The 27,248-nt window shown below is 44.0% G+C and overlaps 1 protein-coding gene across 2 annotated transcripts in view; it reads left to right on the forward strand.

The window, feature by feature from the left end:
• The window catches only part of KIF11 (kinesin family member 11), a 52,646-nt gene extending 25,720 nt beyond the window's left edge, over positions 1–26,926 (forward strand). For both annotated transcript variants that reach the window (XM_040437467.1, XM_040437468.1), the window contains exons 10-23: positions 1,712–1,807; positions 10,947–11,035; positions 11,108–11,195; positions 11,344–11,532; positions 15,363–15,570; positions 16,139–16,311; positions 18,471–18,596; positions 20,048–20,206; positions 21,416–21,555; positions 22,114–22,393; positions 23,564–23,786; positions 23,878–24,032; positions 25,209–25,316; positions 26,455–26,926. In XM_040437467.1, the coding sequence (XP_040293401.1) occupies positions 1,712–1,807; positions 10,947–11,035; positions 11,108–11,195; positions 11,344–11,532; positions 15,363–15,570; positions 16,139–16,311; positions 18,471–18,596; positions 20,048–20,206; positions 21,416–21,555; positions 22,114–22,393; positions 23,564–23,786; positions 23,878–24,032; positions 25,209–25,316; positions 26,455–26,583 (2,163 nt within the window). In that variant the 3' untranslated portion in view covers positions 26,584–26,926. The remainder of the gene's footprint in view (positions 1–1,711; positions 1,808–10,946; positions 11,036–11,107; positions 11,196–11,343; positions 11,533–15,362; positions 15,571–16,138; positions 16,312–18,470; positions 18,597–20,047; positions 20,207–21,415; positions 21,556–22,113; positions 22,394–23,563; positions 23,787–23,877; positions 24,033–25,208; positions 25,317–26,454) is intronic.
• Positions 26,927–27,248: the final 322 nt, after the last annotated feature.

Consider the following 27,248-nt stretch of genomic DNA (forward strand, 5'->3'; position numbering starts at 1 on the left):
CCTCTTTAATAACTATTTCCCTCCTTAGGGGCTAGAACCTGGGATTTTTTTTTCATCCCTTGTCCTATTCACCATGATAGATCTCTATCAGGGTTAATAGGACTTCACACTGTCCCTGCTGCTCTGTGCACACAGCATCAGGGATGTTACCATGGCAGCCAGGGCTTCAGTAGCGTCCTGGCTGCCATGGTAACCGATCGGAGCCCCAGGCTTACATTGCTGGGGCTCCGATCAGAAGCTGCCACTGCACCACCAATGAGGGGGAGGGGAGAGGACCCTGTGGCAACTGCCACCAATGATTTTAATACTTGGGGGAGGGGGCACTGTGCCACCAATTTTAATTGGGTGGGGGGTTGATGGGGGCGCACTGCGCCACCAATGATAATTACTCCTTAATACAGGAGGCGGGTACTGGCAGATCAGCGGCAGTTAACCCCTCAGGTGCCGCACCTGAGGGGTTAACTGTCGCTGATCGCAGCTCCCTGTCAGAGGCAGGGTGCCGGCAATGCGATTCTGCTGCCAGCACCCGCCTCCTGTATTATGTGTTTAAAGTCTGGACCCATAAAGTAGTCTTTAAGTATTAGGCTACACAGAGCGGCGCCCAGAGATGTCCCAGCACTTACTATTAGTCCTGGGTGCCGCTCTGTTCGCCCGCTGTGCCCCATTACTGTCTCCTGCTCCATATGCTAATTACTATCGGAGCAATGGGGAGGAGACATCAGCTTCTCTCCTGGGCGTTCCTTCTCCCTGGCTGTAGCGCTGTCCAATCGCAGTGCAGGGAGAAGGAACGCCCACTAGAGAAGCGGATGTCTCCTCCCCATTGTTCCGATAGTAATTAGCATTATGGAGCAGGAGAGGAGACAGTAATCAGGCACAGCGGGCGAACGGAGTGGCGCCCAGGAATAATGGTGAGTGCTGGGACATCTCTGGGCGCCGCTCTGTGTAGGAAAAGTCCTATCATTGATGGCGCAGTGCGCCTGCCCCTCTCTCCGTTCATTGTTGGCGGCAGCAGCACAGGGGGAGGGAGAGACTGCTTCCTTCTCCCCTGTGCTGCTGAGAGAACATGAGCGCACTGACAGCAGAGCGCTTATGTTCAGAGATGCTATACTGCGCAGCCCAGTATTGAAAAAATTGAAAACCTGGGACAAAAGTATCAAAATTTCGATACCCGCAACAACCCTAGTTCAGTACCATTCAAAGCCTCACCTCTCCCCATTGTTAAATTGAAAGGGTTGTTCGACCATCCGTCGGCAGTTTTGTACCTATGACACCGGCTGACCTGTTACATGTGTGCTTGGCAGCAGAAGGTGTCTGTGTTGGTCCCATGTTCATTTGTGTCCGCATTGCTGAGAAAAATGTTTTAATATGTGCAAATGAGCCTCTGCAACCGCCACGTCATGTCCATTTAATTGACAGAGCCAGGAAGTGAAAGCGTCTTCATACCTGGCACTGTCAAAGTGCCGAGGGCGCGTCAGTTGCAGAGAGCGGAGCCTCTTGGAGTAACGGCGACCATGCGTTGCTCCTAGAGGCTCATTTGCATATATTAAAACTACATTTTTCTCAGCAATGCGGACACATGGGACCAACACAGATGTCTTCAGCTGCCAAGTGCACATGTAACAGTTCAGCCAGTGTTATAGGTACATATCTGCTGACAGAGGCCCATAAACGTTTATTTTAAAATGCTAAGATATTTTATTTTTCCCAATAGGAAACTGTAAGCACTTTGGAATATGCCAACCGAGCAAAGAATATAATGAATAAACCTGAAGTGAATCAGAAACTAACCAAACGGGCCCTTATCAAGGTAAATCCCATTCTTGCAATAAGTTAATGTATAATTAATATACGAATACCACTGTTGTCCTTTGGACTATAATCGCACCTCTTGATCCTACACCTTTGTACTACCTAAGACTTAACTAATATACTACGTTACTAAAAGGTAGGTAATTTTAAAATTTCCAGCAAACGCCTCAGCTTATCACTGCTTAGTGTATTCACCAAAATTACTGCTATTCCTTCATAGCTAGGATTAATGCCTTGTTCCCCTACTGGCTGCATGCTGCCAGTTCGCGTATGGGGGCAATGTATCTTTCACTTGCTTGTCCACATAATATTAAAGCTTCACTGAGTCGTACAGCAAAAACGAAGGCAGCACTCCAAGTTTGTGAAAAAGGTGGAAGGTTTATTCACCCAACCAGCAGCAACGTTTCAGCTCTCTCTATGGAGCCTTTGTCCAGCTGAGTAACATGTGCATGATGGCATACATAAATAGTGGCAGTGATTAACATGATTACAAATCAATTCCAATGGTCATAAACATAAATAAGATGAATATAAAAATTTACAGTCATATAAAGAGTATAATTCATCCATACAGCTAGTGTACATATAGTGGCGAATAGGCGCATACATAAAAATTCATAGTGTAATTCATACTGTGTACAATATGCCCCAATCTTACATAATCAGTGATTATTGCAGAAGTGAACAAATATGTGAATAAATTAAAGAAAATACTTAAAAACCTTTGAATGGGTAAGAGGCTGAAGCACCATGGTGGAGACTGCTGGCGTCCGGAAACAGCAGCTGCGCATGCGCCGCGCCGCATATTATCGCGAGACTTGCATCAAAACTGAGTGACGTCGCTGGCCATAACAAAGATGGCCACAATGGAAAAAATGGAGTGAGGGCGCCTGCGCCACCAGGCGTTAACGCCCATCCAGCTTCACAGAGTACTAGTTGATAAGATATATACCGCATTTTCAGCAGAGAAGCCGATCCATAGATCGGGGGCCGGCGGTTCAATGCCGGTCACCGTCAGGACATCCGTCATGAAAGGGGGGCGTGGTTCTCATACCAACTCCACCCCATCGTCCAGATATATCGGCGCATCCGCTCCAAAGCGCTCGTGCCTGTCATGTAGTAGCCGATCCAAATCAAGGATCAGTCATAACAGACTGCAAGAGCGCAAGGATCCAATGCATCGGTAAACTTGCAATAACAAAGATATATGAAAAATTTATAAAAAAATGAGGATAACAGCAGGATTATCCAACCGTCCGTGTGGTGTGACCCCAGTCCCACTTACAGGGGCTAGAGCCACAGCAGACAGACAGGGACAATCACTTCACCATTCAGCATCGCAGATAAGTACAAGCGTATAAATGAGGATCGCCGACACAGTTCCTCCAGTCTTCACCCCAACTACCATTCATAGTATGAAGTCATAATAAGATCCTGTATAAAACAGAGGAGATAAGGAGAAAACCAATTAGATAAATAGCACATGTTATTTTCCATAAACGTAATCAGAAAAAGAAAGGACATGCATAGTCAGCAGTCAGACTATCCTGAACTCCACATTTAAGCCCTGGGGTTTCAGGGTGCCCAAAGTATAGATCCAGTATAGTTCACGTTTTTTTAAAAGTTTGACACGATCACCCCCACGTCTGGAAGGAGTTATTTGTTCCAGGATTCTAAATCTTAGGTCATTTTGTGTGTGTTTGGCATCAGCAAAATGTTTTGACACTGGGAGGTCCATTTTTTGTTTCCGAATGGAATAGCGATGTTGGTTGAGACGGGTTTTGACGTCCCAAGTAGTCTCCCCAATGTATAGAAGGTTACAAGGGCAAATCAGCAAGTAAACAACATAGGACGAGTCACGCGGTTACCCTAAAAAGCTTATTCAAGAACACACCAATAGGGTGAAACCCCTTACTAAAGAGACTATTAAGGCGGGACTAGGTGATCCTAAACGATCACAGCCCCGGATCCCGTTTGTCTCTGAGTATAATACTAATAGTACGACTATTGCGGCAATTATCAGAAAACACTGGCGCATTCTGGCCAGTAACTTTGAACATATTGAGGAATTTAAGGCCCTACCTCTTTGCTCCTATCGACGCAGTCGCAATCTAGGTGACAGACTGGTTAAATCAGATATTGGCACATCCAGGGAGACATGCGAGTCTTACTTTGGGTCCACCAGGAAGGGTTGCTACCCATGCTATAATTGCATTAACTGCAAGCTGATGCTGAAAGGTGATACATTTCCCCATCCAATTTCAGGACAGAATGTGAAAATCAGACAGTACCTAACATGTGACTCGTCCTATGTTGTTTACTTGCTGATTTGCCCTTGTAACCTTCTATACATTGGGGAGACTACTTGGGACGTCAAAACCCGTCTCAACCAACATCGCTATTCCATTCGGAAACAAAAAATGGACCTCCCAGTGTCAAAACATTTTGCTGATGCCAAACACACACAAAATGACCTAAGATTTAGAATCCTGGAACAAATAACTCCTTCCAGACGTGGGGGTGATCGTGTCAAACTTTTAAAAAAACGTGAACTATACTGGATCTATACTTTGGGCACCCTGAAACCCCAGGGCTTAAATGTGGAGTTCAGGATAGTCTGACTGCTGACTATGCATGTCCTTTCTTTTTCTGATTACGTTTATGGAAAATAACATGTGCTATTTATCTAATTGGTTTTCTCCTTATCTCCTCTGTTTTATACAGGATCTTATTATGACTTCATACTATGAATGGTAGTTGGGGTGAAGACTGGAGGAACTGTGTCGGCGATCCTCATTTATACGCTTGTACTTATCTGCGATGCTGAATGGTGAAGTGATTGTCCCTGTCTGTCTGCTGTGGCTCTAGCCCCTGTAAGTGGGACTGGGGTCACACCACACGGACGGTTGGATAATCCTGCTGTTATCCTCATTTTTTTATAAATTTTTCATATATCTTTGTTATTGCAAGTTTACCGATGCATTGGATCCTTGCGCTCTTGCAGTCTGTTATGACTGATCCTTGATTTGGATCGGCTACTACATGACAGGCACGAGCGCTTTGGAGCGGATGCGCCGATATATCTGGACGATGGGGTGGAGTTGGTATGAGAACCACGCCCCCCTTTCATGACGGATGTCCTGACGGTGACCGGCATTGAACCGCCGGCCCCCGATCTATGGATCGGCTTCTCTGCTGAAAATGCGGTATATATCTTATCAACTAGTACTCTGTGAAGCTGGATGGGCGTTAACGCCTGGTGGCGCAGGCGCCCTCACTCCATTTTTTCCATTGTGGCCATCTTTGTTATGGCCAGCGACGTCACTCAGTTTTGATGCAAGTCTCGCGATAATATGCGGCGCGGCGCATGCGCAGCTGCTGTTTCCGGACGCCAGCAGTCTCCACCATGGTGCTTCAGCCTCTTACCCATTCAAAGGTTTTTAAGTATTTTCTTTAATTTATTCACATATTTGTTCACTTCTGCAATAATCACTGATTATGTAAGATTGGGGCATATTGTACACAGTATGAATTACACTATGAATTTTTATGTATGCGCCTATTCGCCACTATATGTACACTAGCTGTATGGATGAATTATACTCTTTATATGACTGTAAATTTTTATATTCATCTTATTTATGTTTATGACCATTGGAATTGATTTGTAATCATGTTAATCACTGCCACTATTTATGTATGCCATCATGCACATGTTACTCAGCTGGACCAAGGCTCCATAGAGAGAGCTGAAACGTTGCTGCTGGTTGGGTGAATAAACCTTCCACCTTTTTCACAAACTTGGAGTGCTGCCTTCGTTTTTGCTGTATGTCTACAATCTGGACCTTGGTCACAGGTCTTATAAGGAGGACTTTTTGCACCCACATTTATTATTTTTTTGAGTGCTGCTTCTTTTCTTTTCTCTTCACTGAGTCGTAGCTGTATCTGTATTAAAACATATGAGCAACGCTGCCCCCTAAAGACTCATCGAAACGTGTTTTCCGTCCGGATTGGATGCATGTAGTGAACACACCATCTGGACTGAATCCTGACTGATTCATTTCAATCGGCCTGTGCACATGAGCGTGGTTTCTCCCTGATCATCACTGCATTCAGGAAAAATTGCAGTATGTTTTAATATTTTGTGTTTTTTGCATCCGGATGCAATGTGTTTTTCACTGATGGTTGCTGGGAGAAGTGCGCATGAAAATGGGTTCCAATCCAGACGGCAAAAGCTGAAACACTGATTGCAATTGCAGAAAAAAACTGATTTTGTTTGCAAAGCCATTAGTTTTCCCCTGAACAGATCCTGACTCGGGCCTCTTTCACATGAATGTTGTGCATCCAATCCGTGCATTGGGGACCGACCGGGATAGAGACTCATTTAACTTGAATTGGTCCGTGATTTTGCGGTGCAGAGGCAAGAACAGACACTACGGAAGCACTCTGTAGTGCTTCAGCAGGGTTCCGATCCGTGCTTCCGTTCCGCATCCCTGTGATTGCGGACCCATTCAAATGACTGGGTCCACATCCGTGATGCGGAGTGAATACGGGCCGGTGCCTGTGTATTGCGGACCTGCCGTATGCGGGCCCCAATACAGGCACACAACGTTCGTGTGCCAGAGGCCTAAGTCTTGTGTTTTAATGTTTGGACCTTCCTTATTATAGCTGTTTGTAGCGTTCGACAGCTATACATAATGGTGTTTGACCAACCTTAAAGCGTTTTTCCCATGATACATTCTTGCCCACATCATTGGGGATGGGTGTCTTATGGCAACCCCACTAATCATGAGAAAGGGGTTCCTGGGTCCACCCAGTAATGGAGCAGCAGGTTGCACATCCAGGCACTCTGTGGCACTGCCTGAGAGAGTGCAGCGCTCTATTTCCATTACTTCCGTTGAGCACCAGCAGAGGTCAGACCTCCTCTGCCTGCTGGTGTAGGTGGTGTAATCGCAATTCATGCGATTCTCATCTTGTTTGTGTGGTGCCAAATCATTTAGAAGTATAAGGCTGGGTTCACACGAGCGTGTCCGGATTAGGTCCGGATGCGTCCCGGTGTGTTGCGGCAAAACCGCGCGAGTAGGAATGCAATTGCAGTCAGTTTTGACTGCAATTGCGTTCCGATGTTCAGTTTTTATCCCGCGGGTGCAATGTTTTTTGTACGCGCGTGATAAAAAACCGACTGTGGTACCCAGACCCGAACTTCTTCACAGAAGTTCAGGTTTGGGTTAGTTGTAGTGTAGATTGTATTACTTTCCCTTTATAACATGGTTATAAGGGAAAATAATAGCATTCTGAATACAGAATGCATAGTACAATAGGGCCGGAGGGGTTTAAAAAAATAAACTCATTAACTCACCTTCTCCTCTTGATCTCGAAGTTCCCGGTCTCTTCTTTACTTGAGTTGTGGGCTAAAGGACCTTTGAGTTGAGTTTACTGATGAGTTGTGTGCTAAAGGACCTTTGGTGACGTCAGATCTCATGCTCCAATCACATGGTACATCACCACGGTGATGGACCATGTGATTGGAGCATAAGATCTGACGTCACCAAAGGTCCTTTAGCCCACAACTCAAGTAAAGAAGAGACCGGGAACTTCGAGATCAAGAGGAGAAGGTGAGTTAATGAGTTTATTTTTTTAAACCCCTCCAGCCCTATTGTACTATGCATTCTGTATTCAGAATGCTATTATTTTCCCTTATAACCATGTTATAAGGGAAAGTAATACAGTTTATAGACTGTCACCTAGCAACCATGCGTGAAAATCGCACCGCATCCGCACTTGCTTGCGGATGCTTGCGATTTTCACGCAACCCCATTCACTTCTATGGGGCCTGCGTTGCGTGAAAAACGCAGAATATAGAGCATGCTGCGATTTTCACGCAACGCATAAGTGATGCGTGAAAATCATCGCTCATCTGAACAGCCCCATAGAAATGAATGGGTCCAGATTCAGTGCGGGTGCAATGCGTTCACCTACCGCATTGCACCCGCGCGGAAATCTCGCCCGTGTGAACGCAGCCTAAGTATGTGCGTATCATCATACAGCTTTCATAATGAGACCAGACACACTAGGTGGTTTCATGGGAAAGCACTTCCTCATCCCCCTGAGCAAGACCCTGTTTATTTGAAAATACTTTCACATATATAGCAGACATGACACCACAAAAGGGGTGTTCCTTAAGAAGAGACTATTGGCTCCTTAACCTTTATAGTAGTAGTTTCAGCAACTTCAACTCTGAGTTCATAGGTAGATTTGAAAACTGCAACCTAACTTCCCCCTCCCCTAATGACCTTAATGCACACATGGATCTTACATCTGGTTTGCGGCCATCTAGTGGACAAAAATGTGTACTAAACAAAAATGTATTCCACAGAGGAACAAAGCCCATCTCTCACAGTGGATGCATTCATCTTGAGCTGGACGTTTTTTTAAGGAATTTATCAGATGGTTATCGGCTCAATACAGATCACAAACCCTTTTAAAGGACTTATCTAGCAAAAAATATATTTGAAATCAAAGAACTTGTGGAACAAAGTTTTTAAATAAAGGCGTGAAAGATAATGGGGGGAGATTGATCATATCCCCTGCACAAGAATTGGGTTTGCCAAAGTTGGCCATCTTGCACAAAATTGGGATTTTTTATTTATTTATTTTTTATTTTATTTGTCTGTTCTCCTCCCTGCTGGCCACTTTTGCTAAAAGGATGCCTAAACAGCCAGACACGTTTGCCATAACTTACACCATTTTCTAGGCACAAGCAATACCTGAAACACAGCATTCAGATTCTGGTGCATGGACCAGTTTTACTGCAGAGTGGCACTGGCTTTTGGCACATCTCGCATCACCATACTCGAAATCAGAACTGGCTTTAGAAGCATCAGCCTCGATAAATCCTCCAGTGTTCGTTTTCCAATATATCTCAAATTGGTGTCAGCAGAAGCTCCCCTGTAAGTTTTTGAATGCATCCACCTTCACCAGCAGGCTGCGGAGGACACACATGCCCTGTATCCTTCACTTCATAGTTCTGCATCAGCACCACGCACTGATACCTCCTTGTGCTTCAGAAAGGCATGAATCTAAAATCAGTCTCCACACACATCATTTATTTAGGGATAAAAATTGGATGTACCCCTGACAGAATATATAAACTAAATTGTACTACATAGAAATTCAATGGAATGGCCACTGCAGTCGCAAGAATTCCAGCCGTTTTGGATTCCTTGCGACTGCCATGGCGATCCCTATCATTTCTATGGGATCAGCGCTGCTAAGCGATCTTGGCCGTGACCAGTGTTTCCCTAGCCCAGGGATGGGCAAACTGCGGCTCTCCAGCTGTTGTAAAACTGCAAATCCCATCATGCCCTGCTGTAGGCAGACTGGGCATACTGGGAGTTGTAGTTTTACAACAGCTCGAAAGCTGCAGTTTGCCCATCCCTGCCCTAGCCTAATAGCTAAAAGATGTATCATTTAACTGACCACCCCAGATTCCTTCCAGGTCGCTCACCCAGACCCTTTCTTCAGGGCACAATAATCCGCCCGATCAGGTTCTACCATGTCCTTTCTGGTCCCACACTGAAACCTCTGTCCCAAATACTAGAAACTCCATTAACTCGTAATTACTTAGAGTATCTGCAGCTTCAGCACTTTTATACCTCTTTAAGCAAAACCCACACTCTAGCCCGAAAACTCACTGAGTTTGAGCAGATGTGTGTTTCTCCCTCAGCGGTCTTACACCCCATATCTTCTGTGTACAAGCTGCTGATACACCAGCGATCCTCATGCCTTCCTCCATATTGTCAAGCCTGGGAGCGGGATGTGGGAAACCACTATACCCCAGCCCAGTGGAACAGATGCTTCCTTCTATTGCACAAATCAACGATTTCGGACAAAGCTCAAGAAACGAGCTACAAAATTGTATCTAGATGGTACAGAGTACCAGCGTTACTCCACAAATGGTTCCCGACGGTATTGCACCGTTGTCGGAGGTGTCTCACGGGGGAGGGCACGATGATCCACGTGTGGTGGAATTGTAGCGGCTTACAGCCTTTCTGGAACTTTGTTCACAAAACAATCAAGGAAGTCACAGGTGTCCCCATTTAAAATTCTCCAGAAGCCATCTTGCTGTTCTACGGTGTCCTGAATGTCCCAGCATATAAGAAATCCCTCCTAAAATACATGGTACAGGCAGCGAAGGCGGTGATTCCCAGGCATTGGAAATCCACCTCTCCCCCCTCGCCTGAGGAGTGGTTTGATGAAATGTATCAGAGACTAGAAGACCTCATTAGTATTACACCCGCTGACACCTTACGATATGTGGCCCCTGGGAAGCCTTTCGCTCCTCAGCCTCATTTCGAGATGCGCAGGTCTAACCTCTTCAAAAGAAACTGCAACCCCTTTCCCTTCTCCCCCCTGCCCCCCTTGTCTAATGTCTCGTCTGTTTGGCTACTATCATAATCTACATGTGCATTTCTACCTCATGTTGTTCCGTGGTTTATATTGTTTGATGTCAGGTTCTATATACCCATTACAGTTCATAAAACTCCTTGTGCTTTGGCCAGTGGAAGAAAACGATGCGTTTCTTCACTTTCACGTGCTCTTTAACTTTAGTTTGAAGTTTAAAGGGGTTATCCGATACCAACAAATGCTCCCCCATACGCCAGGCCCCTCACACTGAATCAACTTACCTGACTCCCGGCGCCGCTTCTGGTCCCCGCACCGCTGCTTCTCCCCGTGCGCATATGACAACATCCTGGGGCGCCAGCCAATGGCAGTCGAGGACGAGCCTCCCTAGCATCGCGGGTGACACTAGGGAGGCTCGTCCCAGTCACTGACTGCATCCTCTCCGACATCGGATCTTTACATCCGTGCACGGGGAGAAGCGGTGGCATGGGGAGCCAGGTAAGTAGAATCAGTGTGAGGGGCCCGGCATATTGTGGGCGGCGGTATTTGCTAGTCTTGGATAACCCCTTTAACATAATTTTTTTTTTTTTTTTGCCCTAAAATATTATAAAAACCAATAAAAGCTTAAAGTGGAAAAAAAAACTAAAAAACTGTAGTTTAAAATGTGAAAATCCGGTAAAAGCAGTTTAAGGAAATGTACTTAACTTTTAAAAAGGTAACCTGTTTCTTTCTAGGAATACACCGAGGAGATTGAGCGCTTGAAGAGGGACCTTTCTGCAGCCAGAGAGAAGAATGGGGTCTACCTCCCCAGTGAAAACTACGAGTAAGTTTAACTAAAGAGATGAAACTAGAGAAAGTAACGGGGTTCATGCTCACGGTTATCTTGTATACACAGGCAGCTACAGGGTAAACTAGTCTGCCAAGAAGAGCAGATCACGGAATACACCGAAAAAATTGCCGCTCTCGAGGAGGAGCTGAAACGGGTGAGTCCATTGTTACTGGGGTGAATTTTTGTGGAGCATGAAGAATGGGTCTGCAGCCCGTAGCAACCATATACAGTATATATTATCCCTGTCCGTTTATTCAGATTAGTAATACATTTTATTCATTCAAATCCCTTTTTTTTGACAGGTGACAGAGCTGTTCTCTGAGAATAAGAAGGAGCTGGAGGAGTGCACTACTGTGCTGCAGTGTAAAGCAAAAGAACTGGAGGAAACCCAGATAAATCTACAGGAATCTAAGCTTAATCTGGCTCAGGAGGAGTTTGTAACGTCTGCGTTAAAGACCACGGAAAAGAAACTTCACAATACAGCCAATAAGGTAACTCTTTAAAGGGGTTGGCCGAGTTAATAAAAAATTTACAAAAAAGTAACCAAATGTCATAAAATAAAAACTACAAGAAATTTTAGATTAGCACATTCATAATCGCAGATGCATATCCATAAAGCAAACAAAAAAGGAATGGCAGCACAACATTTCACATACAAACAATAAAACTGAAAAATAAGGATCATTCTGACTTAAAGTGGTATTTATACCTACTATTAATGAAAAAAAAAAAAAATAGAGGCTCTTTGCGCACATTTTTGATCAAATGTGTGTCCGGCCCATCTACCTGGCGTCAAGGTGGCTTCTGCAGATGGGTCCCTAACACTAACAGAGCTGCCTCTCCTGGGCTTGACCTAGGCCTACAATGTTCAGGGCGGTGTAGGAACCAGCTACCTATAGACTCTGCTCAGAAGCTCCAGGCAGATGGGCGGGGAGTGCTCAATCTAAGAGGCAGCTACCCTCAATATATACTAACAAGAAAATTTAGACTAACTCCTTCGTAATCGCAGATGCATAGCCATAAAGCTAACATGCAGGAAATAAAATAAGAACTAAGCGTATACTGACTTGGTACTTCCTGACGTTTCAAGAGCCACAGCTCTGATCCTCTTTGCTGATGTTTGTGTACATGGCTACAGCGTTGATGTAGCGGTATACATCAGCCAGCTTTCTTCCATACACCACTGAGGCCAGTGATTGGCTGCAGCGGTCACATACCGTATACACAGCATAGTGCACCCGATGGTCACTCTGCGTACGTTTGTTTTGGGGCGACCATTGTAAGTTGGAAAGTTATAGGCGCACGGTACAATTATCTCGAACAAGTAGTAATAGGTTCAGAAACCCCAGAATATGATAGAAAGATGACAAATACAGATGAATCAAGTCTTTATATATAAACCCTCGAAGTAGCGGCTCACTGCATTATTTATATCGCGTTGTATGCTAAGGACAAGAGCTTTTACGAAGTCCTATACCGTACATACGTGTGCCAGAGACATAAAATGGAGTCACCCCCTCCTAGTGTCCATAGGAGCAGATCATCCTGGCACTGGTAAAGATCGGTGCGGTACTACATGCCCTGTGTACTGCGGAGGCGCTACTAGACAGCCGGTCAGTGCAAATCATACATGTCACAGATTAGCTGCATTGTAGGTTGAGTGTAGTTTCAATTCAAGTTAATGGTCCAGGAAAGAACATTCTGTGTGGGAATGTATTGTAACTAGGGATGAGCGAATCGACTTCGGATAAAACATCTGAAGTCTATTCGCGTAATGCTTCGTTTGAATACTGTACGGAGCGAGTGCTCCATACAGTATTAGAATGTATTGGCTCAGATGAGCCGAAGTTATTACTTCGCAAAGTCTCGTGAGACCTCGCATAATAGCTTCATAAATGAATTTCTACTGTAAAAAAAACTATTTTCGGGTTCAGTTCCAAGTGGAATGTTTTTACAGTAGAAATTAATTTCTGAGATTATTAACCAAAGTAATTTCGCCTCCTCTGAGCCAATGCATACTAATGCTGTAAGGAGTATTATGTGAATTGACTTCGGATGTTTCATTCGCTCATCCCTAATTGTAACCTAAGGCCATCATAACTTGAGGGACCACTTGTACTATGTTCCTATTTGCAGTTTCCTAAACTCCCCCTTAGGTGGCGGCATTTCATCATTAATCGTTTTATGGCTCCGTAAAAAGAGCATAAAAACTGAATGAAATTAGCCGAAGGTGCGCATTTACTTTGAGGCTTTCTGCATACAGGTGTGGCTTCTGAAACAGAATTTTCGTGACGATTTCTGTCCCTCTTCGCACCAAATACCACATGTTACTTGCAGTATATGCTGCAGATTTTCTTAAAATCACACCTGCGTGAAGAATTGACATGCTGGAAATTTCAAAATCCGCATGGCAGGCTAATTTTCACACACATTTTTTTAAAATTTTTATTTTTCTAATCACATACAATTTGCTTGTACCCTTATTTTTCCACACGAGAATCTGTGCTGAAAAACTGAGTGTAATCTGCAACATGTGCATGTAGCCTAAAGGGATATTCCCATCTGGGACATTTTAATAGGATGTACCTAATGTCTAATCTCTAAGACCAGCTCCACTCTTAAGAATTGAGGTCCCACTATGAACGGCATGCAAGCACGGCCTATGATGCCACCCCTGCATTCACTAGTATAAGACTTCCAAAAACAGTTAAAGGGGTATTCCGGTTAGAGAAAACTATCACATATCCGCAGGATGGGGGATGATCATTAGATTAGTGGGGGTCCTACCACTGGGACCCCCACTAATCATGAGAATGGGGGCCGCATACCCCATGGAGTCCCCTGAAATGGTTGGGGCAGCTGGTCTTAATGCGCTCCACTGTTCCGTCTATTTCAAGGGCGCTCCACAGGGTACAGGGCCCCTGTTCTCATGATCGGTGGGGTTCTTCTGTTGGGATCCTCTGGGTAGGGACTAACTTTATTTAACTGGAATACCCCTTTAATCCAGCACTCAGATATTTTTGGTCTCATTGCAGGGAAAAAGGAGATGGCTGTACATACGTGGCTTGCTCTCCATTCACAGCAGGGCCCTGTTTTTCATGAGCGGGTTCCAGAGGTTGGACCCACATCTATTGGACATATATGGCATATCTTATCGATATGCCATACAAACCTAGATGGAAAGTCGAGTGTCATCAGTGCAGTATTGGTGCACCCTATGTAATTCGTTGATGGGAAAGAGCCACAGTTGCCTAGCGGGTCCTTGTTCTGGCTTAGGCCTCTTTCACACGACCGTATGGCTTTTTTCAGTATTTTGCGGTCCGTTTTTCACGGATCCGTTCCGTGTTATGTTTCTGGTCCGTTTTTCCATATGGCATATACAGTAATTGCATAGAAAAAAAATTGGGCTGGGCATAAAATTTTCAATGGATGGTTCTACAAAAACGGAACAGATATGGTAGACATACAGAGTACATTCCGTATGTGTATCGTTTTTTTTATTTTTGCGGACCCATTGACTTGAATCGAGCCACGGAACGTGATTTGCGGGCAATAATAGGACATGTTCTATCTTTCAACGGAACAGAAATACAGAAACGGAATGCATACGGAGTACATTCTGAGTTTTTTTTTTTTTTTTTGCGCAACCATTGAAATGAATGGTTCCGTATATATGGAACGCAAAAAATGGCCTGCAAACGAAAAAAAAAAAAAAAACTGTGAAAGAGGCCTTATAGAGGAGATCTTCTGTAATATCCATGTGCTCTAATTGGGTCCTCTATAAATGGGTGGTCCTTCAGGCAACGTCTGCTGGCCGGCCCAGTATTATGTCCCGCAAACGGCGGGCCTGCAATATATGCCTGCCCCAGCTGTTTGTGCACCGCATCACAGATGTGGACCCATTCACTTGAAGGTGCGGTGTGGAACAGTGGCACGGAACCTTCGGAAGCACTATGGGGTATTTCCGTAGTTTTCTGTCTGTCTCCCTGGACCCCAACACAAAAAAAATGTTTTATTTTTTTGCGTTTTTTTTTTTTTTTGTCTGCATCCTTCTCCAGCAAGCGCACGGAAGTTGCCCGCAAATTGTGGTCCCCAATACACGCAACGGCCGTCACATGTTCGTGCATGAGCCCTAATAGTGGTTTTGTACCTGTAATATGTGACATGGGAATTTATAGACTATCCACTGTCTGAACGGGCAAAAGAAAAGTAAACTATAACAGGGTCCACCCCCATCAGATCTCACAAATATACTTTTTTGCCTCCCTCCTTTTGTTTATAAGCTTCCTGAAAATCCTTTCCATTGAATTACTCATTTTAGTTGCTGAGCACCGTTGAAGAAACCACCAAAGATGTGTCTGGTCTCCATGCCAAACTGGATCGCAAGGCGTCAGTGGAACATCACAATGCCCAGGTCCATGGGAGCTTTGCAGAAGACATGGATAAAATGTTCAGCACCATTCAGAGATCTGTGGATGAGTACAGTGTGAAGCAGCAGGGAAAGTTGGACGTCTATACCAGCTCTATAAGTAAGTGCAGCCATGTACATGATCAGGGGAAGGTGATCTCTAAAGAGACAATATATATATATAAATATAGTTTAAATGGTCACTGTCATTTCAACTTTGCATAAATCTGTAGTACAGGTGAATGTAAGAAACTTTGTAATATATCTTATCAACACCTAGCAGCTCATTCTTCCTCCTCTTTCCATAGACTTCTTGTCCCCTTTTTATATAGGCTCTTTTTGTCTCTTCTTTCACTGCAGCTCCTCCTTCTCCATAGACTTCTATGGGCAGCTGTGATCTGATCCTTCAGTGAGAGGACAACCATCTTGTTTCTTAAGATAGACTTGGCATGGAATAATAGTTTAGGGGGAAAGAGGAGGACATTTTTCTTTCTCTGATAAGATATATTGCATAGTTTGTTCACATGATGGTGACCATTTAAATAACAGATCTTCCCCGAGTTAGGCCTGGTGGGAATCGGCCGGACCAAAAACACTGCGTGCGGCGGTATTTGTCCGACAGTTTTTACAACGCTGGACCTCATTATAGGTATAGAAGTTTGCTAAATGGCTTGATGTTCTTCTTGCAGATGGCCTTCTCTCTGCCAGCTCTTCAGCTTTAAGTGCCACCGCTGCTGCAGTTTCCTCGTCTTTTCATATGGTTCAGGATACTGTGTCCAGTCAGGTGACTCAAAGCCTTGATGCAATACTAAAGCAGGAAGGCCTGTGTACTCAAGCAAAGGATGAGCTGCAGAAATTGATGGTATGTTGCAATAGATTTGTGGGTAACTATTTTATTTCAAAATTGTAGTTTTCGAGCACAGAACATTTTGACTTGGGGCATTTAAAGGGGATGTATGGATTTTTTTTTAGATTTTTCTGAAGGTATTAAAATTTTTAAAAATTAGTTTCGGTGCCTGATATTAGTGAATTCTCGAGTGGTCTCCACTGCCCTGTTTCAATGGAAAAATCGTGAGTCTTGCGGGAGACTGCACACTTGAGAGTTCACTATATCTGGTCTTAAAATTAAGGCACTGCAATGGGGGTTGTATAAGGCTACTTTCACACTTGCGGCAGAGAGATCCGGCAGGCAGTTCCGTCGCCGGAACTGCCTGCCGGATCAGGCAAAATGTATGCTAACTGATGGCATTAGTAAGACTGATCAGGATCCTGATCAGTCGAAAAAATGCCTGATCAGTCGAAAAAATGCATTGAAATGCCGGATCCGTCTTTCCGGTGTCATCCGGCAAAAACGGATCCGGCATTTATTTTTTCACCTTTTTTTCAGTCTGCGCATGCGCATACCGGAACGACGGATCCGGCATTCCGGTATTCTGAATGCCGGATCCGGCACTAATACATTCCTATGGGAAAAAATGCCTGATCCGGCGTTCAGGCAAGTCTTCAGTTTTTTTAGCCGGAGATAAAACCGTAGCATGCTACGGTTTTCTCTTTTGCCTGATCAGTCAAAACGACTGAACTGAAGACATCCTGATGCAAACTGAACGGATTACTCTCCATTCAGAATGCATGGGGACATACCTGATCAGTTCTTTTCCGGTATAGAGCCCCTGTGACGGAACTCTATGCCGGAAAAGAACAACGCAAGTGTGAAAGTAGCCTTAGAAGAAAAAATTCTGCTGGAATCGGTGAAGATGCAGCTGCAAAAGTATGCAGCCAATTTCTGATGTGATGGATCTTTTTTAAATGGGCAGTCATTTCAACAGGTCAGAGTGGAGGGAGAAGAAGCAGCAGTTACAGAGAGCGCCACACTATCTAACTTTAGTGCTGGATTAACAGCTACACTGCTCAGTACCGCTGTATAATGTCCTCCATGCTGTTTCTGCATTCTGACTATATGTAAGAGAAGAGTGGGATGTCCTTTTCTGTGTGCAGTATAGCTCCGGGAAAAGTGCAGGTCATATAATGCCCAGAAATGGTGGTATTACTGGTTATGCACACAGGACTGCTTATTCTGAAATGACAGGTGTGTTCTAAAGAGATTGTCTGGGAATAATTAGTTTTTAGCTAATGCCCGCAGCCTGCCTTAGGCTACTTTTACACTTGCTTTGTTATTTTCCGGGGGAAAAAAACTTTCCTTTTGGTCATTATGCATTCTGATTAATGGAAAGAGATCCGTTCAGGATGTCTTCTGTTCTGTCAGCATTCCATTTTGTGACTGGACACAAAACCGCTGCGGTTTTGTATCCAGGTGTAAAAACTGATCCAGCACTGAAAACAATTTAAGTTAATGGTGACAGATCAGGTTTTTTTTTTTTTGTATTTTTTTTTTTTAGCAGCCTAAAAAAAAAAAAATCAGTCACCCATTGACAGTGACAGTGTTTTTTTTTTTTTGTTTTTTTTTTTTGTTAGTTTTGGTTTCACACAGACGCAGCCTAACTGTACGGATGCATCCTGATGTACAAAATCAAAACTGATCCGTTTAATTCCGATTGAGATCCTCTGTCGGATCTCAATACTGGAATTAACAACGCAAGTGTGAAAGTCACATTAGTTATTGGTAGATTCATACTGGCTCCATGCCACTTCTTTCCTCCATGGTGTGTGTGAATCTTCTGATAACATTGGCTTAAAAACTAATTTATTCCTGGACTAGTCCTTTAAAGCATCTATTATATTCAGCAATTCATGTAACAAATCTCCTCTGGGGGCCCAACTCTGTCCCCTCCAGTGGCAATGGGATTGTGAAGCCATAGTAGGGGATACATGAAGTGCAGATTTTTAAACCGGTCTGATGTTTAAACTTGTTGGTTGGTCCAGCAGGGGGTAGAGGGGTAAACTTTTTCTCTCTCTGCGGTCGGCTGGACTGTTCTTGTTTTTGCTATATTCATCAATGCCTGAGCTGTACCATCATATCTAATTCTACACCACTGTGCCCTTTTGTGTAATCTCTCCCGACAGAATGAGCACCGGCTTGCTCTGCAGAAAGCCCTGGCATCTGACTTGCTGCCAATTGTAACCTCGGTTTTGGATCTGAATTCGCAGATGAGCCGATGCATGCAGAATTTCTCCGCTGTTGCTGACAAGGTACGTGAATAGCTTTGAGGCTGTAATGCAGAGAATCTGTGCAGAGACATTTGTGCCTGTGCCGTGGATTTGCAGGGGCTGCAAGCGCAACCATATTTTTCGCCCTATAAGACGCACCTAGGTTTTAGAGGAGGACAATAAGAAAAAAATATTTTTCATTAGACCGCAGATTGGACCAGCAATCAGACCCCCAATGTTAATCAGACCTCTGCTCACAGCCCCAATCAGATCCTCAATGTTAAGTCCTTCAGATCAGACCCCAATGTGAATGACCCCCAATCAGACCTCTGTTAAGAGCCCCCATTAGTATTCACCCCACAAGACGCACTGCCATTTTTTTCCGCATTTTTTATCTTTTGGGGGGATGGGGGGGAATTGCATCTTGCATGGGTTTAAAAATACGGTATTTGTTGCGGAAATTTCTGCATTTTTCCCATTAATCTGAAATGAGTTTGTGGAAATTGCTGCAGTCCCCCATTCATATGATGTGGAAATTTCTGCAACAAGTCTGCCATCTGTGAACATATCCTCAAAAGTGCTCGTATGGATTTGCCAGATGCAAACCAGAAAGAATATAACTATGGGATCACCTTAACCTCTACCCTAAGTGCTTCTGCAATTTAATTTATAGTCATCCCTGGGCGACAGAGTATAATACTATGAAATATGCCTCAACTTACAGATCCTACATACTAGCTCAAATTTGAAGGTGTTGTCCAGAATTTTAAGCGATTTCCTTTCGGCAGGATAGACCATCAGTGTCTGGCTTGGTTCTGACATCCATCACCCCTGCTGATCCACTGTTCTGCAGTAGCTCCAGCACTGGAACTACCCAGCTCACTGTAGTGCAGGGATGGCCAACCTGAGGCTCTCCAGCTGTTGCAAAACTACAACTCCCTATCCTTATACAGCAGGGCATGGTGGGAATTGTAGTTTTGCAACAGCTGCAGAGCCGCAGGTTGGCCATCCCTACTGTAGTGGATGGAGCTGGTGTCTGCAGCGCTGCTTCCATTGAAGTGATTGGGAGCAGTGCTGTGGTAATCGTCTCTGTCCACCACTTAGTGGACTTGGCTGTAAAGTTCTGGCGCCAAATTTAGGCATCGGTGCTACTGCAGAATAGCTGGTTTGGGGTGGGAGGTGTCAGATCCCCGCTAATCATATGTTGATGGCCTATCTTGACGATAGTAAAAATCCTGGTATGGATTCTGTTTTGACACTATAAAAAAAAGTATAGAATGCAATAAAGTATTTACCCATGTAATGCCATTCAAAATAGGTAATGATTTGCTGTGGACACATGGTGGGGGGGATATAAGCCCCCAATGTATGAGATTGGCCAACCCCTTTAATGGCCTTGGTCCAGCAGTTTATATGGAGATGGACATGTACTACTTTCTATTTGCACCGCTCACCGCCGTGCAGGAGTGTGATGTAATGTGGCTGTTTTATAGGTGGATTCTCATAAAGAAGATATGAACCGCTTCTTCACAGGACATTCGATGATGCTGCACAAGTTACGCCTGGATTCTACTTCTGCCATTTCCACAATTCAGGCAGAGTCTGAGAGTTTGAAAGAGGCGCTCCAGGCCGCCCAGGCTCTGCATTCACAGGTAGCAACGTGTATATGTTTAATGTAAATTTTAGTAGTTACTTGTATTTCTCATCTAATAATTATTCCTGGGACATCTATTCTCTATAATGTGCTATTCCTTTTATTATTCCTCCTAGAAGTTTATGAATGAATTACCAGTGGTCTACAATAAAGGTCAAACAGGCATCTGTTCTTATGACTGTTGTGCCATTACTCTATTACTACTACTAGAGGTTTATCAGTGAATTTCCAGCAATCTGCATGAAGGGGTCAACTCGGTGTTACCAGTTGGGGGAGTCTCCCTGCACAGTATGACACTATCCAATCATTACTGCTATCGGCGGTGTGTACACACCCTCAACTGATAACGAGTTGGACCCTTCTTCCAGAGTATTGGCAATTCATTCGAAAATCTAATAATAGAGGAAAGACAGTCGTAAGAATAGATGCCCATTCGACCTTTATTGCAGACTGCTGCAATAAAGTTCTAGTAGGAATAATAGTGGAATCGCACAATGTAGTGATCTGAAAAGATGCTCCAGAATTATTACATGGGGAATGCAAGCAGTTTTTGTGTGGATTTCAGAGATTGGGGAAAAACCGCAACAAATTCTGTAAGTAACATATGCGGATTTTGATGGTGAAACGCCAAGAAATCTGCACGGAATTTCTGTTTTGAGACCCACACCCATGTGCAGGTCCCCATGAGGATACTTTTATTAGCAGCAGCTTTGTGAAAAAAAGAAACAAGTGCAACAGAGAACTTTTTCTTCCATCAAAAATAACTGAAATGTGATGGAACTGAAAGAATTTAGTTTGAGAGCAATACAGTAAGTATAAGGCTACCTGCACACGGGTGAATGTTCATAAGATCTGCGCAAATTTCTGTGCAGATTTTGAGGCAGATTTGCCGCAGATCTCACCCTTCCATTAAAAAGGGTGAAATCCGGAGCTAAAACCACAAACAAAATTTACATGCTATTAAATGCAATGCGGATCAATTTCCACATAGGAAATATCTGCAAAGTGTACATGAGATTAGAGTAATATCATACATTTGCTGGTACTGTATGACGCTGCAGTATTTCCCTATGGGAATCCGCGTGGAAGAACCGCACGTATAATGCAATGTTTGCTGGTGGCCTAAGCATGTATTTAATTGTGAACATTCATGATCAGCTGTATGCTTGACATAAGAAACCAAGTTACGTTCATTTCTTTTATTTAGGGACTGAATAATCTCCTAAGTTTGCTACAAAGCCAGCTGAATCTGTTTGCCGTGGAAACAAATCGGAGCTTTGATGGTCTTCTTTCCAAAGGAGGAAAGCTTAAGAGTTCTGCCGGTCAATTTCAGCACGATCTGGATAAGTAAGATCTTTATCTGCATCTTACAGAACCTATAAATGGTGTGTGTGTTTTAAAGGGGGTAGTTCCATCTCGTCATTTCTGGAACTCCCAGCTTAGCTTGTTCCGCTATACTGCTTCCATGACTGCTGGAGTTGTAGAAGCTGTTTGCATGGTTGGGCTAATTCCGGAAGCCCAGCCACCTAGGGTTGACGAGATGGGGCAACCACTTTAAATGTGCTCTAATGTGAAGGAGACGCTTTATGAGCCTGCACCATGTCAATTACATGTACAGTGTTAAAGAGCAACTGAACTTTGGGTGTCTATGCTCGCTCGACACCCAAATGTGAGCCCCCGGTAATAATCTGGTTTCAAGATCTGATTGGCTCTATGAGCGCCTGTTCCCCCTTTGTCTTGCCATGTTTTTGCATTACATGTATAGGGGATGTTTGTATGGCTCCTTATGGTGGCTACTGATGTGTGAATGTAACTTGTAGATGTCACAGCACATGGGGTAACTCTAGAATCCTGTCCCCTGCAGTTGTAACCTGGTAATATCGACCAATACCTTTCTTCTTGTAGTGTTACCGCAGAAGCCATTGAACGTACTGCAAGTCATCACAAGGTATTCGTAGACCAGAGTGAAGACGTAAGCAGTGAGATCCAGCATCTGGCAGCCACAAACCAAAGCGCCATAGAGGAATCCAACGGTAAATGTGAAAAGCTCAACAGCGGCATCACCGCCCTGTCTCAGGAGACCGAGAGCTGGTACGAGACTGCCAGGACCAAACTGGATTCTATTATGGAACAGCAAGATTGCTACTTACAGGCTGCAAAAAGTCAGCTCCAAAGCTTCCACAAGGTAAATACCGAGTCTCCTTGTAGGTTGGAAATTTATATTGTAATTATATTTAAGGGAATCTTTCAGCATATTGCGTTGGCCTTATCTGAGAAACCTACCAGGTCACTTTCTTGAATTGACAGGGTTTGGCAAAATGGCCAGGTTAATTCAAGAAAGTGACCTAGTGTTTTGCTCTGGGGATCAGTTACCAGTTTCTTCTGTTCTGAAATAGGGCAGCCTGAAAGTTATTACAGATTCCCTTTAAACCTGGCCCAGCAATTATTTAATCACTGGGGGGTTAGCTTTAGAAACCCCTGGGAATCTGCTGTTATCGCTGGGGAAGGGGGGGGGGGGGGGGGGGGACTCTGGTTATACAGTTACCTTGCAACATATAATGTAGTCATAGATGGGCCATGGTTCATGACCACCCATAGAATTAACCGATGGGGCTGGCCTGCCTGGAGTGAGAACCACGGTTTGCATCTGGTTAATAGAGTGCTGTCCTCAGTGGTGGGATGTCTTCTATGAATTATATATGCCCTAACTGGTCATATGAAGAGGGGATGTCCTGATGTGGCAACCCCTATAAAGAGGACCTGTTAACTCTCCTGACACGTCTGTTTTAGTAACTACTTGCATTCCCCTTGTAATAACTATTCTGGAGTACTTATTATGACTCTGTGCCATTCCTTTATTATTCCTTTTAGAAGGTATAAATGAATTGCTAGCGGAGTGCAGTGACGGTGCAGATGGGTGTTACCAGTTAGGGATGTGTCTGCAAAATCTGACATTGTCCAATCAGAGCTGTCGGGCTGTGCAGGGACGCTCTATCCCCCCCAAAACTGGTATCACTCTTCTGCACGTTCATTGCAGACTGCTAGCAGTTCATTCATAACTTCTAGCAGGAATAATACAGAAATGGCATAACAGTCATAAGACTAGATGCTCCACAATTGTTATTACCAGGGGATGTCGGTAGTTACTAAAACAGACATGTAAGGAGAGATATTGCTCTGAACTTGGCTCACAGTGGTCTCTGCCCCCCAGTACAACTAGTATTTATTCTGTTACTATTGCTCTGTATACTCCCCATCAGTTGGCCCTGCATGTTGCCTTCTGCATCTTGAGGTTTGAAGGGTTGACATGTTACAGATGAATTGCTAATTTAGCAGTTTTTATTGTATCCTCCAGGGTATGGAAGAAAACTGCTGCTCCTCAGAGGCTCAGATTTCAGACATGGTGCACCTGCAAAAGCTTGCTGAGGAGAAATCCGTTGCCAGCCTAGTAGACCAGGTCAAGAACAGTAAGGAGATGATTGCAGAGCAGCAGCATCAGCTTCATGAGCAAACAAGAGCCTGCATGGGTAAAGTCAATTCTTACCTTAAGGAAGAACTCCGAAATGATATCCCAACAGGTGAGCTAAGGAGGAAATTGCCATCTTGTTTTCGTGGTTGATGGTGAAACTGGATTATACTGAGGGTTCTCACCCATTTCTGTTGTTGCAGGTACCACACCTCAGAGAAGAGAATACACTTACCCCTCTTCTCTCATAAAGACTCACCCAAGAGAACTCCTCCTAGAACAGTTTAGAAAGCAGCAGGAAGAGTATCAAGTAGCAGTAAGCAGTGTGGCCTCCATATTGGAGGAGCCTGTGGACCAGGTAAGATGATCTGAGGTGGATTAAGGGAACCGTTGCTAAAAAGGGCACTGGCCATCAAGCCTGGGGGTGATCTCATGCCCTCCTGTAGCATATTCCAGCCCAGCAATCATGGCCTGACTCGTGCTCTGATCTTTGCAGTTTATCTCTTCGTATACTGTGATCATTGATCACAATAAACCAAGAAAATTGGCCGGCCAGCCGAAGCAGAGGATATGTATTACATGATGGCCATTTAGATACATGGCTAGCCATGTAATTCAAGGATCACTCGTGTCCACCACAACAGTAATGTAGTAGGATTAATTCAAGGGGTTGTCCGGGTTCAGATCTCCAGGGGTTGCAGGGCACGGGCTCTTTTGTTTAAAATAACACACTGCCACTTCCGCCCGGCAGTGTGTTCAGTGACGTCACCGGCTCTGATGGGCGGGCTTTAGCGCTGCCCTAGCAGTTTTACTGGCTTGGGCAGTGCTAAAGCCCACCCATCAGTGCCGGTGACGTCACCAGGTATTCTGGCAGCCCCATGGAGAGCCTGGTTCGTCACCGGAACTCCTGAAAATGCCTTTTCCCTACGCATTTTAGCGCCAGGAAAAGGAGAGCATTGGAGCATGAACTGCTCCGATGCTCGTCAGGGGGGCTGCCTGGGTGAAAATGGAGGGATGTCTGCCTGGGTTCAGCTCTGAACCCGGACAACCCCTTTAAATCTTGGATATACCTAGGCATTTGGTATAAAAGATTGATGGCTACAGAGGGGACAGTATGTAGACAAAGCAATTTCTTTGCTTTTGGTTTTCCTGCACTAGAGTATCCTAATTGTGTCCAGATAGTATATTGTGAGGACTTACTGATCTGTGTGGCAGAATCCTATCGGTTTATTTGTATTTTTAGGTTCTACGGGTAACACCCAGGTTTTTGCTTAATAAAAGGGGTCTTCTGCCATTTAAGGTCAGAAGACTCGAATACCACCATGAGCCATGTCTTCTCATTCTTTTTCCCCTAGACTTAATTTTAAGATTTTGAGCTTTGCAGACAAACCTTCTACCATGACAATAGGAGCTACTCCTACAGAGCAGTTTTCTGTTGAGTCTCTTACAGGGTCCCACCTCTCCTGTGATGTCCATGTGCCCTAAGTTTTTTTCAAACCTTTCTGACTTGTCGAACTGATTTATTATTTATTAGGATTCCCTTGAAGATGAAACGGTTGTGAATGACAGCATCATGAGTGAGAAATCCATCATAGATATCAATGTTCTCTGTCAGGGAAACGGTGGCATTCCTTTTTTCCAGGTAAATTCTTTTCCTTTACTGTTCATGTTCTCTAATAATAATGGTGACAGTTACTGGAGATTTCCTTGAATTATTTTGAGAACTGCAACCTACGGTACAAAAATACTGATGCTGTGTGTAGTTTTGATAAAATTCCTTTGTTGTGGTCCATAAATTCTTCAACAGTGGGGGTAAATTGTAGACCATCCTTTTCTGTGGTGCCCATTAAAGGGGTTGTTTCACTTCAGCAGATGACGTTCACTATGTCGACAAAGTTAAAGGGCTTGTCCTCTTTTTACTATTGATGACCTATCCTCAGGATAGATCATCAATCTCAGATCCATGGGGGCCAAAGGCTGGGACTCCCACCGAGCAGCTGTTTGAAGAGATGACAGCACTCGTATGAGCACTCCCTTCTCTGCTCCGTTTACCTGCTCACCGCAGCAAATATAGCAGTGAGCGGGTGTAATTAAAAGTATGGCGTCCCATAAAGGTGAATGAGCCGTATTGCAATGAATATAAAATGGAAGCCATCTTGCACCGTTCACAGAAATTGGCAACTTCGTGACAGAATCTGCATGTAACTCTTTCCGTTTTGGCAAAATCTACGGGGAGTCAGTCAGCAGTTAGGGCCTTGCTTGTAGTTTGAAGTCATGGGAAAAAAACTTTTAACCTACAGCAGGCATTGGCAAACATCGGCACTACGGCTCACAGCATGCGCACTTACTCAGCTGCTCTTGTAACGCCCATAGAAAGTGAAAGGGGGTTCCTTGGAGTTTGTAGTTTCAGAACAGCTGGAGGTTGCTGATCCCTGTCCTACAGCTATCTAACTGTGCCCTTGGTTTATTTGGGAGGTCTTTGGTGACAGATTGCCTTAACAGAATCACTATGAAAGAACTTTAATTCTGGCACGTGCCGCTCCTGTAACTGTCCTGAATGCAGTCCCTCACGTTGACGTCCTCTCTGCATTCAGCTGCTCCACCCTTCCCTCTGTAAGAGCGTTGCACATTTGTCATTGAGTTTACCGATCCTCCAGAGGGAAACTTTCTCCATCCTAATAGCTCCAGCTCAAAAACATGGGTCCCCTCTATATCGAACTCCTTCTCTAATGGGGTAAATGGGATTTCTAACCCTTTAACTTTCTCTCTTTTGTCAATAGCAAAAGAAAGGACACAAAAAAGAAAAGGAGAACAAAGCAAACGCACCGATCTTGGACCGATCGAAATTTTCAGAAGACGGAGAGACCTCCCTCCCCAAATCCAAACTGCCTCTGAGAATCCAGAACTGAGCGGCGCAGCTCCTCCTGTACATAGTCCAACTCCTGAATATTTTTATATTTTTAACCTTTTTCTTTGTGTCTTTTTTCCTTTTTTTCTTTTTTAATTTTATTTTTAAACCTTCTGGACTTTTACGTATTTTTATTTGTTTCTGTTGTCTCCACGTTACTTTTTATATATGTTTAACTATTAAACCTCACCCATTCTTTCATGGCAGCTGGAACAATTCTGCAAAAAAAAATTTTTGTTGTTGCTAAATAAACATAAATTACCTTTTTTCAGATTGTTGTATGGGTTAAAATGTTTGTATATTTATAGATGTTGGCTTAGCAGAATTAAATCAAATAAGCCTGATATCATGTTTTGTCCATTTATTTAAGATTTATAGATATTTTATTGGATTATTCCACCGATTTCCCTTAACGGTCTGGTAAGTCAGCCACATACTGAATGGAGAGGCTGCACGTGTGTAGGACTCTATATTCCTCTACTTAAGTCTATAGGGCAGGGATCAGCAACCTTCGGCACTCCAACTGTTCTGAAACTACAACTACCAGAATCCTCCTTTCTTTTCTATGGGAGTGACAAGAAGAGCCAAAGGTTGCTGATCCCTGCTATAGGGAGTTATATAGCTATATACCGGACAAGATTTACAAAGCAACCATCTTTTTTTCAT

The sequence above is a fragment of the Bufo bufo genome, chromosome 6 (assembly GCF_905171765.1).
Source record: "Bufo bufo chromosome 6, aBufBuf1.1, whole genome shotgun sequence".
NCBI classification, from domain to species: Eukaryota; Metazoa; Chordata; class Amphibia; order Anura; family Bufonidae; genus Bufo; species Bufo bufo.